The sequence below is a fragment of the Ahaetulla prasina genome, chromosome 7, assembly GCF_028640845.1.
Source record: "Ahaetulla prasina isolate Xishuangbanna chromosome 7, ASM2864084v1, whole genome shotgun sequence".
Classification (NCBI taxonomy): Eukaryota; Metazoa; Chordata; class Lepidosauria; order Squamata; family Colubridae; genus Ahaetulla; species Ahaetulla prasina.
The window spans coordinates 93,317,450-93,331,909 of NC_080545.1; the positions used below are offsets into that span (position 1 = coordinate 93,317,450).

Genomic DNA, 14,460 nt, shown 5'->3' on the forward strand with positions numbered 1-14,460 from the left:
GTTTTGTATGCCCTAGTTTGCAGTACAATGTTACAGGAGAAGAAGCTTCGCAAGATTAGGTTAACAACTCTTAATGTATGACTTTGAAATCAATATGATGGAAAACATATTTAAACCATCAGGACTTCTTTTCTGTATCCGTATCTAGTGAGGACGTAAGGAAAACTTAACAGACAGGAACAACAGAAGTTCTTTAGGTCTCAAGGCCTCCTTCCCAACCGTCCCACTGAATTTAGATGGCAGTTTCCATAATTCCCAGTAGGGAATTCTTGCAATTGTACTTCCAGCATCTTGTGAGAATACATAATTGGTATTGGTTGGTCTAGCTATGCAGGTCCTCTTTCCTGGATCAAATCTTGAATATTTCTTTTTTCGCAGGGACGTGATGCGTTTGTATCCATATCTTTGCACATCAGATGAACCATGTAAAGCTGTATGATGCCTTATTTGTTCAGTGGTCACATGTTATTTGAAGGCAGGAATTTTTTTTTAATCTGGGTTTCAGAAGGCAGCCAGTCAGTCTTCAGTTGACCTGATTAAGTGTGTTGTATTTAGTAAATCTAACCGTTCCGTTTTACAAGATGTGGTTTGCACACGTAAATGGGAAAAGATATTTTTTTAACATGGCCTCGCCACCAGGCTGCCAAAAGTAAACTGGCAAATGCTACTTAGGGTAATGTCATTCTGGCAAAATAGCTCTAATGACATTGTTTAATACCTGCTTCTTACACTGCATTTAAAAAGCAAACATCTTTGTACACTATCATGGTGAACCAATTGTAGAAGAGATTTATCTGCCAAAAAATTGGGTTTTCCCCATTGTCTACATATGTGCTAAAACAATGGTTGCCTTCAGCTAATGCACTTAACTGAATCTTAAATTGCCCATTTTGTGGACTTGTGCAATAGTCAATCCTAAACTAACCAAATAATTTTACAATTTATTTAGTTGTGTACACATGCACACCCAAAGTAATTAGAGAAATCAAGCTTAACTTGTCATGTGAATGCAGCCAGTCAGTCTTCATTTGACCTGGTTAAGTGTGGACCCAGCTAAAATAACCCTCTCCTAAAAATATACCAGCCACTGAATATCTCCATATGACAAAAAGCTTGCAGATTGATTTCTCATTCAATTTTTTTTGGCATTTTTGTTACCAAATCCAAAACCACTAAAATAGAAATTATATATTTGCTTTATCTAATGCAAAAACGATTCTGACAGCCTAGATTAAGCTAGGATGAAGTTACTTAGTGGCTTAGCATGTGCTAAGCATGTGCTAGCATGTGGTAAAAATCCTGCCATATTGGGTGAATTAGGCTATCATATGAAGCCAGTATATAACTTATTTTTCTCAGTATGTGAACTACTGTGTAGTTTTACAGTATGTGAACACAGGGATTGTGTTGTATTAGTCAAAGCACCGAGAATAAAGTGTTGTGTGAATACATTTTGGAAACTAAACTAAACTAAACTAAACTAAATTCTATTTCATAAAAAATGTTGCCTGTCTATCCAACACTCTTAACCAAGTCAGTAATAACCCTAGAGGTTGCATTCACATGATGATTCGTACTTGCTTAATGCTAATTGTTACGTGTTGTGTAAATGCAAACCTATTCATTTATTTCTTGCATTTCTAACTTGCATTTTTTGCTGACAACCCAAGGTTTGGTTGCTTGACACAGAAGTGTCAACTTCGAACTGAACCTGGCTGCAGCCATCTTTCTGTTCCTCAGTTGCCACACAGAGGCGGAAGGGGGTTGGGGGGAAGGAGGTTGTAATGCATTACTGGTCACAACAAAGAGTTTTCTCCTGAGAACCAAGGTCATCTTTACTGGCAACCAATAAGGTTGGGGAAGAAGTGCCTGAAGAGCCCGCCAATTAACCCAATTGGCCAACATGACCTGTGACACTTGGAGGTGGGGTTATTTCCTAGTTTAATTATACTGAAACCCCGGGAGAAATTTAGACTTGGTTTTCCATCGAAGCTGTGCCGATATGATGGTACTCATTAAAGAAGACCTTTTGAGAAAGAGACAACTCAGATTTGCTTGGGTACATTAGTCGGAGACTTGACAAGTGTGTTATGCCCGTCCAGAAAATGGGGTTGTGTGGGGAAAGCGGGGAGACCAAACAGACAGTGTGTGATGGTGGCGTTTGTGTGATGTTCCTTTGGCATCAGGGCAGTTTCAGATGGTGCCGAGCCAAAAAAAAGAGGAAGCATGTTGTGTGAACCCAGCCATTGTGAAGCAGCCATTTAGGGGAGTGGACACATTTCAAAAAGAGAAGTTAGGATAATATGTGAGAACGTGTGAAGCGCACAGAGCTTCCACCGAATACTTCCGGGTCAGGATTCCAAAAATTGAGAGAGAATTGATGGCTTCTTTGTCGAACCCTTTAGTGCAAATTGAACATGTCTGCTTAGAAACAAGTCCCTTTAAAATCAGTGGGCCTTATTTCTGGGTAATGAGAGATACAGACCGCAGCTCCAAATACAGATAGTCCTCCAATTACAACCGTTCATTTGGTGTCTGTTCGAAGTTACAACGGGACTGAAAAAAGTGATTTATGACCGTTTTTCACACTTACGACGGTAGCCGCATTCCAATGGTCACATGATCGAAATTCAGAGGCCTGGCAACTGACTCATACTTATGTCGGTTCCAGTGTCCTGGGGTCATATGACAAGCAAATTTAATGGGGAAGGCAGATTCACTTAAGAATCACTTGAACAAGAAAGGTCGTAAAAATGGGGCAAATCTTATAAGTGAGACACTTATCAAATGTCTCACTTAACAACGGAAACGTTGGGCTACCTTGTGGTCGTAAGACGAGGATTACCTGCATAGGCAAGGTCCTGTTACTAATAACCCTGTTGCTCACTGAACAACTGCAGGGTTTCACTTAACCAGGGTGGCAAGAAATGTCGTAAAATGGGGCAAAACTCACTTCACAACTGCTTCACTTAGCAACATGGGGTCAATTTGGGTCATAAGTCGAGGACTACCTGTATTTGAATTTCAACCGTGTTCTTCCGAAGGTGCTTTTTCAAAAGGCAACTGGACTTCCTTTGTCCACCTGCATTTTGAAAAAGCCCCTTTTAGGACAACCATGACCTGGATGACTGGAAATCTCCACAGTAGAGAACTGTATTCCTCATATATACGTTTGATCTGGTTACTGAATTAACCCATTTTCTAATTTTGCATTATATGTTGAATAAACCCACTGCTTTCACACAGCACGCTACGCCACGCAACAAGCAAGTGAGCCATTAACCATGTTGTGTGAATGCAGCTTCTACAATTTGAAATTGAGCTGGTTGGTGCAGACAACTTTTATCTGAAAGGCAGAGATTCAACTTTCAGTGATACGTGTTCTTAAGCTATTAAAAGAGAGAAATCTACAGAATCCATTGCTAAGAAAAAGACCAAAAAAATGTAGATTTCACATCAATGTCTAAAACATTTCGAGTGGTGTAAAGCTCAGAACTGCAGTTAAATATGCAAACATCTCTATCTGCAGGCTTGCAGAGATATCTCAGAATACAATCCTTCACCCAGAAACTTCATCTATTAAAATGTGACAGCATCAGTTGGAAGAAATCTCACTGCTATCTTTATCTTAACCTCAGATATTCTTTCACATGCCTTGCAGGACAATCTGATGCAATGAATTCATTTCCTCAACCCTTTTAACAATACAGATGCTCCCTGCTTTATTTAAACCATGCCCACTTAACCCAGCATGGCAATCTTGCTTTGAAAATATTGTAAACAAATGTGACGATTACTTACAGCCAGGTACTGTGGGGTAAATCCTCCAAGGCCTGTAAGGTTTCCCCAAGTGGCAGTATTGAGCTGTTGCATTTGTTGTGCCAATTGCTGTTGTAAACGTCTTTGCTCTTTGTCCTTTTGGGTATCAGCAAACTTCACGACAATGGGTGAAGAACAGCCCTGTGGTTGGACAGATTGGTGGGGAAAAAGGTCTATCACACATTTCCAGCTAGGTGGCAGCACCTAGCCGACCTTGGCTGATCTCAGACCTGGTTAGTACTTAAGAGAGAAGGCCACTGGGGGTTGACTAGCAGCGTTGACTTGCCTGAGAAGTCAAAAATACAAAAAATATCTTGGGAGATCGCTTCTGCGCTGTTGTCAGGAAAACTTCACGAATGCGTTGAGGTAGACATCAGGAGCTGGATTTGATTGGTGGGAGTATTTGCTATGCGATTGAAGGCACGGTGGTTTAAATTTTGGGCCCCTTGTTTAATTTAGAAGGGGGCGTGATGGCTCAGTGGTTAAAGATACTGAGCTCGTCAGCTGGAAAGCTGACAGTCTGCATTCAAAACTCGAGCGCTGCGCAACGGGTGAGCTCCCCGTTCCTTGCTGCAGCTCCTGTCCACCTAGCAGTTTGAAAGCATGTAAATGCTAGTAGATTAATAGGTACCACTTTGGTGGGAAAATAACAGTGTTCTGTGCACCTCTGGCATATAGCCATGCTAGCCACATGACCGCAGAAAATGCCTTTGGACAACATTGGCTCCCTCGGCCAAAAAACGGAGATGAGCACCGTGCCTTAGAGTGGGACAAGTCCAGACAGGGAAACCTTTACCTTTACCATTAAATTTAGTTTTGTCTCTGTATCTTTTATTTGTTTTGGAAAGCAAACTTCCATTCATAATCATTTTTAAGTACCGGGGGCTACATGATGCTTTAGCCATCTCTGGCTGGTATGTGAGGTCAGATTGGTTAGCGCTAGATGGGATAAATTACTAAGCATCAAGTTTGACTCAGATGAGATGTTACAATAATCCTGAAACATCTGCATGGAGTCTTTTTCACAATTCTTGTTTTTTTTTTTTGATGTTCTAGAATTTTGCAACTGATTACAGGACTCCACAACATGTGGATAGTCAAAAGATTTCAGAATCTCACGGAGCATTGCAGAGGGGATCCCAAAAGTCAAAATGGGAGTTGTGCTTATGGCTGCCACTTTGAAATATTTGACCCTCATCTGCTGCAAACATTCCTGGTTAGCATGATGTCTAACACACATTGCTCGGAAAATTAACCCCGCCACTCCAATATATTCCATACCATCCCTTCCTGCACATCCCCCCGAATCTGCTCCAGAGATTGAGGGGAACCTCCAAAGCAGATCAAAACATTGGATAGGATGGTATGTAAAGATGCTCAAACTGCATGCCAAATTTCAGAAATCTTCTTTGGGTGACGTTTTAGCTTAGAAATGCATCCGTTCATTTGGCATTGGTCTCTCTTAATGGTTAATATTTATTTATTTGGTCTTAGTTGTTTTGGCTTTGAGTAATGAGGAAGGAAGAAAGGATGGAAGAGAAAAAGGAAAGAAGGAAGAGTTCTCCTTTTCCCCCTCGTATTTCTCCACTTTTTCCAAGTCTGAATATTAAATAAATCTTTATGCTGATCAGATTTTGTACTCTAATTAGACTCGAGAAGAAGGAATGTCCTGATTTGTTACAGTTTGAAAAAGGAGTTAAAAATCGAAACTTGGTTTATCAACTTGTCTCCTTTCTAACCTGACTATGATCTAACTAAGCAGAGTACTTCGAAGCCAGATTTAATAGAAAGCTCTAGTCTAGAGCAGGGGTCTCCAACCTTGGCAACTTTAAGCCTGGAAGACTTCAACTCCAAGAATTTCCCAGGCAGCAAAGCTGGCTTGGGAATTCCGGGAGTTGAAGTCCTCCAGGCTTAAAGTTGCCAAGGTTGGAGACCCCCAGTCTAGAGAGTTAGGTATTAGAAGCAGGCAAGAAACTGTAAGGGGAGAAATGGGGAAGGATCAAGCAAATCTAACAGCTTTTGCTTAATTTTGTAACCTATAAACTGTTGCTCAGTGAACCCTGGGAACTGTTATGAGTTTTTCTTTCTTCTTTGCAAAGTTTCACCTTTAACTGATCACTCCATTATTTTTAAATAAATCAAAATTTTACAGTTCTATGAAATTTTACCTGAATATGCATACGTATGTATGTATGTGTATGTATATATGCATTATATTCTGTATACTGTTGCCAGCAGTTTAAACATTAATGGCTGTGTGTTGCGTTATTTTGAGGGGACAGCACATTTACACTGTTATACAAGCTGTATACTATATACTCTATACATTTCTTCAGTGTTGTCACATGAAAAGATATACTTAAATATTTACAAAATGCGAGAGGATGTACTCAGTGGTGGGTTTCAATTTTTTTTTACTACCGGTTCTGTGGGCGTGGCTTGGTGGGCGTGGCAGGGGAAGGATACTGTAAAATCTCCATTCCCACCCCACTCCAGGGGAAGGATACTGCAAAATCCCCATTTCCTCCCAATCAGCTGGGATTTGGGAGGCAGAGAATAGATGGGGGCGGGGCCAGTCAGAAGTTTTACTGCGGTTTTCTGAACTAATCAAAATTTCCGCTACCGGTTCTCCAATTTTCAAGGACCTTTGCTTAGGAATGTGCTACAGAATGGTTTAAAACAGGGGTGTCAAACTCAAGGCCTGCAGGCCGTAATCGGCCAGTGAGGTGCTTAGATCTGGCCCACGGGGCCACCCTGGAAAACAAACTAAAAACAAAAACGAGAAATGTTTCCCCCTTTGCATTTGAGCATGCAAGAAGGGACAGAAAAGGAGAAAGGGAAAGAGGAAAGATGAAGAAGGAAAGGTAGGAAGAGAGCAAGGAAGGAAAAATAAGGGAAGAGAGGAAGGAAGAAGAAAGGAGAATGAAGAGGGAAGGAAAAAGAAGAAGGGAGGGAGGGAAGGAGGAAGAGAGGGAGGAAGGAAGGAAGATTATAATGAGAGTGAGGGAGGGTCTGAGGGAAGTCCTGCCTTAGCACTTGGCCACCGCAGATGACCCCGACATGAGTGACGTTGAGTTGGCCGCACCCATCCCAGTCCCCCAAGGTCAAACACAACCCTGATGCGGCCCTCAATGAAATCAAGTTTGACGCCCCTGTTTTAAAAGAATTCTGCTCCTCCTCATGGTTAAAAAAAGAGCAAATTAATAAAATAACCGGTGCGTGTCTTATTCTTCCTGAAGAACGCCACTCTAAAAGAGTTCGGGAATTCCCAAGAAATAATTGTGCTTTCATATAGTATCGCTGCCTGTCCTGCGGGTGTGGTGCCGTTTATACCCAGCTTGCAAGCCAAACGCTTAGAAAGGGAGTACCTTGGGATATGTGCATTCTGTATTGATTCAGGCGGTCCGCATTTAGCATCTGCCTCATTTAGTGACCATTTGCAGTTCCAACAAAGAAGAAAGAGTAACTTTGCCAGCCGTTCCTTGCCTTTACCACCTTTGCAGGTTTATAAAGCAAAGGAAAGTATGAAGTTAAGTCCGGGGGGGGTTCCGCTTAATGACTACTTCATTTAATGACCAAGTGGCCAGTCCAACTCTTGGTTGCTAAAAGAGGACTACTGTACTGTACTGTACTGCACAGGATATGGAGTTTTGTGCAGAAGACTTCTCTGATTGAAATTAGATGTTCATGGCTTTTGAGAAGCAGAAGAATTCATTGTTTTGCTTGCTTAAATTATTTGGGGGAAAAAATAAAACTATTTGTAGAAGATGGGAAGTAAAAATTAGGTAAATGCACAGAAGTAGAGGGGTTACGTGGGCTCACCCTGGCATCAACTTTGCTTCCCCTGGGAGTCTTAAAATATTAATGCAAAACATGCTCTATGAAACCTGCAGCAAATCCCATCTTCCCCAGGTTAAAAGACCGAAAAGGAAACATTGATCAAAATCTAGTTCACGGAAGATCTCTTAGGAGAAACAAGGCAGCTTCCAACAGATATTAAGTGTAGCTCTTCAAATCTTTTCCAAAGGAAGCAGAAATAAATTTCAAGAACGAGAACACGAGATGTTTTTCTCCCAGACAATACTTGCAAGCTCTCCGTTTCCATGTGGCATCTGATATTCTATTTATGAATGCTTAACCGGCTGTAAATTGTGTAAAACATTACAGAAGCATTTGATGAATCTATAATTGCCCTAACTCACTCCCCCCCATGTCATATTTCATCTGGGTAGCTAATTTTAATAGAACCAACCTCATGCAGATTGAAAACATACAAATCAAAACGGCTCTCAATCCAAAAAAACAAAAACAAAAAACAGGGAGATTACGGCTGTAACGTATTTGTTCCATCATTAAAAAAAAAGGAGGGGGGGGAATTAGATTTCTCTAAGTGCACAAATATATACACTCACATATATCCCTATATGAGATTAAAATGTGGTGGTAATCACAGGTTTATAAGGCACGTGATTACAAAAATGGGGGGGGCAATGATAAACAGTCAGGAAAAAGTTATTTATTTTGGAAGACATCTGTTTTTCAGTATGGGGTTATTTTTGGATATTGTTCTCTTGTTTTGTCTTAGCAGCAAGTGAAGGCGAGATGAAAGACCTGAAAACAGGACACTGAGTCCTAGGTAGCTTTCATCTGAAACCAATTGTTTGATGCGTATTCTACCTTTTGAAAATAATGTCCTTTGCATTAAAAAAATAAATAAATCCAGCCGAATAGCCTAGGAGCAATATAGTTTCTGGTTGACTATCCAGATTGAATATTTCTTTGTTTTGAAAGTCAGCTGTTTACTGCAGGGCTGTCGTGATTATTAATGGTCAAGGTACAATAAAGAAAAGCAGAAGAATATTTAGGTTGGAAGGCGGTTTTCTTCAGTTTGGAAGCTTCCGGGTATATTGAGATGGCAACTTTCGAATTTTCTAGTCAGCCTGGATGGGAAGCATGGGATCTGTAGTCCCATCACGTCTGAAGAGCAGCAGAGAGGTGGAAGCCAAGCTAAATAAATTGCATTATTCCTTTTCTTATTGACACTTGCTATCTATCTATCCTTCCTTCCTTCCTTCCTTCCTTCCTTCCTTCCTTCCTTCCTTCCTTCCTTCCTTCCTTCCTTCCTTCCCCAAGAAAATTATAACATCTCAACTTTTTAAATAGATGTTTTAAAAAATCGTGAGATAGAGGCGTTTCATCAAAAACATATATATTTAAAGCATAAGAAGCAACCCATATTCACACATTATGTTTTGGCTCATTTATACCAGATTTGTCCTCTAGAGTAAGGGTCTCCAACCTTGGCAACTTTAAGACTTGTGGACTTCAACTCCCAGAATTCCTCAGCCAGCATAGCTCTAGAGCAGGGGTCTCCAACCTTGGCCACTTTAAGACTTGTGGACTTCAACTCCCAGAATTCCTCAGCCAGCAAAGCTGACTGAGGAACTCTGGGAGTTGAAGTCCACAAGTCTTAAAGTGGCCAAGGTTGGAGATCCCTGCTCCAGAGCTGTTCCTATTACCAGTATTAGACGTGGAAAGGCAGTTCTTTTGTTTTCATGATTCTTGTTTTTCACTCAAGCCAGGCTAAAGTCAATCGGGATAAATTTGAGCTCCATCCTTCTACGAAAACTGGGATATTTTTGCCTTTTGATGGAAACTTTGCCCTCTGGGCATTGTCAGAAGCCACTATATCAGGGATCTCCAACCTTGGTCCCTTTAAGACTTGTGGACTTCAACTCCCAGAGTTCCTCAGCCAGCTTTGCTGGCTGAGGGATTCTGGGAGTTGAAGTCCACAAGTCTTAAAGGGACCAAGGTTGGAGACCCCTGCACTATATAGAATTTGCATGGAGAAGTAAGAATGCCGAGCTTGATTTGAAACTGACAAAATGAAATACAGACAGTCCTTGTCTTGAAACGAGTTCATTTAGTGACCAAGTTACAACGGCGCTGAAAAAAAGGGACTTGTGGCTGTTTTTCACAACTGCGACAGTTGCAGCATCGCCGTGGTCACGTGATTCAGACACTTGGCAACCGTCGTATATTTAAAACGGTTGCCATGTCCCGGGGTCATGTGATCCCCTTTTGCGATCTTCGGACAAGCAAAGTCCACAAAGAAGCCAATTTCACCTAACAAATGTGCTACTAACTTAACAATGGCAGTGGTTTACTTGAACAACCATGGCAAGAAAAGATTGTAAAAGGGGGCAAAGCACACAGCCACTGTTTAGCAACAGAAATACTGGGCTCCATTGTGGTTGTACGTCGAGGACTACCTGTAGAGTGATAAAAGTCCTCCAGAGCGGATAATAAAGGCTTTCTTCTCTGGGCAAATATATGCTACGTAGTAGGTGGTTTGGCGTAAACTATGGCCGACGGGATGTAGTGTGATGAAAGATACAACGGAAGCCGCTTTCCAGATTAGAGCAAATCAATAAAGGAGAATATTTGTAGCTCAGGGTTGAAAAGAATGAAGTTTCTATTCTATTCTATTCTATTCTATTCTATTCTATTCTATTCTATTCTATTCTATTCTATTCTATTCTATTCTATTCTATTCTACTCTACTCTACTCTACTCTACTCTACTCTACCCTACCCTACCCTACCCTACCCTACCCTACCCTACCCTACTCTATTCTTTCTACAGAATATTTGTAGCTCAAAATTGAATTGTGGGGTCCTTGGTGCTCGCTGAGCTTGGTAGTTTCCCTGCAGACATTTCATAACCCAACTAGGTAACATCATCAGTGGACTGATTATCGGTGCAGGATGCTTCAGTTCCAAGCAGAGCGCCAAGTCAGGAAGCCTCTACTTCCCTTATTCACATTTTTTCCTGGTTGAGTGCGCCGTCTTCCTTCAAATATTAACCACGCAGCATGGAATAATGAAATAGGTTTAATTCATGCTATATACAGCATCCATCAGTCTCGTGAGGTGCTGTTACCTAGAAAAGGATAAAGATACTTCCCTTGTTGTCCTAGAGAGCAGGAATGGAACTAATAGCTTTAAATTGCAGGAGGCTTGCTTTCAACCGAACATTAGGAAAAATATGCTGATGACAAATACGTAATTTTAAAAAGGAACCACGTGGTTAAAAGAGCATGCTTTTGATCTGCAATTGCCTTATCCAAGGGCGTTGAATTAGAGCCATATTTTTCAAAATTGGCAACTTTAAGATGTGTGCACACCAACTCCCACAATTCCTCAGCCAGCATGCGTAAGAGGATTCTAGGAACAGCACTGGCTGGGGAATTCTGGTAGTTGAAGGTCACACATGACTGACTAGGTGACTAGCTGGCAGTTCGAATCCCTACTACAGGTCTCGTGCGTGAGCAGGGAGTTGGACTAGATGACCTCCACGGTCCCGTCCCACTCTGTTACTGCTACATCTCAAACTCTGAAAGAAACTCAGCAAGATGGCGCATAAAGCCCTCTCTCCATCTCCTTCAGTGAAACTTCCATCCTCAACTTTTTCTCATCAACTGGGGATTGGACCAAACCATTTTTTTCCCCCCAGTATTAAAAGCACATCTAAAACTTGTGGATCTCTATATATTGGATTTAAAATGAGATTGGAGAACTGCCTGTTGATCATACCAGAATGGAGAGAACTCGAAGGAAGCTGGCCAAAACATAAGGTGGGAATATCCCTCATAAATCTACTGCCCTGTAGGAGAAAAATTATAATTTTGCAATATACAAAACGCCCTGCGTGAACAGTTGAATGATTTCCCCCCATCCCCTAGCAGGTGATAATATCACTTTCACAACTGAACATCTCTTTGTCAGCGAGCCACCATTCTGTATCATGGCACAACAGCCAATTCAGTTGTTGTAATTGTACTGGACACAATTTGACATCTCTGCTAATCTAACATGCTTCCACAAGGTCAATATGCATTTAGAGGGTGCCATGCCTTAGAAGCAGGAAGCTTCAAGTCCCATCAAACTTTGCCAGTGTAGCCAAGATCTGTGGGAATTTTCCCCCCCAAGATGGATAGTTCCCAGAGACCCAAGTCAGAATCCTTAAATATTGTTTTGGGGTTTTTTTTTCCTTGCAAAATTATTGTAAGTTTTTAAAACTTAGGCAAATAAACTTTGATTTCAAGTCTCTGAAATTTTCAATCAAAGATATGTGAAGTATACTCTATCTATCTATCTATCTATCTATCTATCTATCTATCTATCTATCTATCTATCTATCATCTATATCCATCCTTTTGTCTTTAGGCAAAACATAATAGAATAAACTCGCTAAAATATTAAAAGCAGGCCACATAAAAGGATGGAGATTTTATATACATAATATATTATATTATAATATAATATATACATATATATATATATACAGTATATAATATTCTGCACACAGAAGCATGCGTCTTTTTGAGTGATTTGCATTCTTTTCTGTGGCAAGCATCACATCTAATACAACCTAAAAAAAATGGATAGCACTGAAAAGAAAGACAAATTGATTATAAAATATCGAAATAATTTCAAATGAAGGCTGGAGAACAACGGACACCGCAATGCCAATATCAGTGTTTCTCAAGAATACGTAACACATTTCCATGCATTTTTTTTTAAAAAAAATATTTTCATTGTTTTCTTTCTTTGCTCATCACACAAAGCCATTCAACGACACAGACCAAATAATTTTGGGATTTTAGTTCCCAGCATGCTTTGGGAGGTTAGAGCATTGGCAATATATATATATATATATTTGCATATATATTTGAACGTTCCTCATCTCAAGAGGTTTTTTTAAAAAAAAAAAAAAAAGCAAGAAAAAAGTGCACATTACATCCAAATGCTTAAGAAGAATTAATTAATACACAGATACACAGTACAGAATACAATAGAACATGCTGTCTTAAATGATTAATTCAGAAGATCCAGAATAAGACACAGTCAACTTGTGAGGCATTTTGTGTGTGTGTGTGTATGTGTGTATCAGTGGTGGGATTCAGCCAGTTCGCACCACTTCGGGAGAACCGGTTGTTAACTTTCTGAGCAGTTTGGCAAACTGGTTGTTGGAAGAAAGCATTAGGGCAGAGAACCGGTTGTTAAATTACTTGAATCCCACCACTGGTGGTGTGTATGTATGCAAAATTCTGAAAAATGAGGGACTGGGCTGGAGGGAGCTCCTTTTTAAAAAAAATAAAAATAAAATAAAATTGAAAACGCAGGGATAATTTAAACGAAGCTGTCAAGTCAATGACGGAATCAAAGTTTGCTGTCTCTAGCAATTTGTGTCATGTGGGCCTAATGTGAATGTTTATGAGCCCCTTGGAATAATAATATATATATATTATTATAATATATATTAAAAAAAATCAAAATCCTAAATGCCAGACAGCAAAATGACATGTCAGCAAACTTTTCTTTTTTTTTTAAAGTCGGAATGCCGCTAAAAAAAGGGTGATCTGTTCTCAAATCATTAAGAGAAGCAAATGTCCCAGAAAGAAAAGAGTTTGAGGTGGGGGGAAAGAGATGTATGGGGGGTGGGCGGGGGAGGGGGAAATGGGGCTTAGTGAACTTGGAAGGTTTGCCTAGGACTGTCATACATCTGATCTTCTCCAAGAGAGCACAGCTTTTACATTCTCAGTCATATGCACAAAAGAAACAATGAAAGGGCATATGATACAGTACCTCCATGGTCTGGGACTGGTGCATAGCTTTGATTGCATTCTGTGCCATTGCCCTTGTCGAAAACGTGACAAACGCACAGCCTGTGGGAACAGGGGGCAGGGAGCAGGAAAGACAAAAAAAGAAAAAAAAATCGAAAAAAAGAAAAAAAGAAAGAACAACAAAAAAAGAAAAGAAAAGAAAAGAACAACAAAGACAAAAAAGGGTTGGACGCTTGTTAAACCAACACAGTCTACGAGAACGGCCACAAGACGACACTGTTCTCTGTAGTACATAAATTAAAAAAAAAAAGAAAAGAAAAGGAAAGAAAAAAGAAAACGAACAAAAAAATAAAAATAAAAAAGTGAAAATAAAAAACAGAAACAAAAAATAAACCCAATTCCCTAACTGATTTGCTTCAGCAGAGCTGAGTTGATCATCGGGAGGGAGAAGGAAAGGAAAATTGGGGGAGGGGAGGGAGGGAGAGGGAAGGCTGAGACTCAGTGGGAAAATGACCACAATATGGCTATTTTCCTCATTCTTCAAAAGCAGCATTTCTCAACCTTGGGACCTTTAAACTCGGCGGACTTCAACACCCAGAATTCCTCAGTCAGCATGCTGGTGCTGGAATTCTGGAAGTTGAAGTCCACTTGTCTTAAAAGTTCCCAGAATTGAGAAAACGCTGCTCTAAAGAACAGGATTGGAAATAGGCAAGACTGCTTATACTTTAATTTCCATTTAACAGGGTCCCTTAAAGATCCTCATAACTTATGTCTTAGCATTCAAACTTGTTTATTTAAAATCACAGTAAAACTTCCACTTGCTTCATTAGCAACCACCACCATTAGTGATTGGATTGAATTAAACCAAATTAAGTCTCTTTGGTCATTGACATAGCAATGCCTACAATAGAAATAAGACTGGAAATCAAACTATATGCTTAGAGGAACCTGGGCTTGTATATCAATCCTGATGGGTCCCAAAATTGACTTTAGATAGTTCTGAATAAGCTCAG

General features: G+C 40.2%; 1 protein-coding gene across 20 annotated transcripts in view; it reads right to left on the bottom strand.

Annotated features, from left to right (window-relative positions):
* CELF2 (CUGBP Elav-like family member 2) overlaps window positions 1-14,460 on the bottom strand; it is an 823,343-nt gene that overhangs the window by 66,384 nt on the left and 742,499 nt on the right. For all 20 annotated transcript variants that reach the window (XM_058190373.1, XM_058190376.1, XM_058190380.1 and 17 more), the window contains 2 exons: window positions 13,470-13,549; window positions 3,802-3,960 (listed from right to left, as the gene is read on the bottom strand). In XM_058190373.1, coding sequence (XP_058046356.1) covers window positions 3,802-3,960; window positions 13,470-13,549 — 239 coding nt within the window. The remainder of the gene's footprint in view (window positions 1-3,801; window positions 3,961-13,469; window positions 13,550-14,460) is intronic.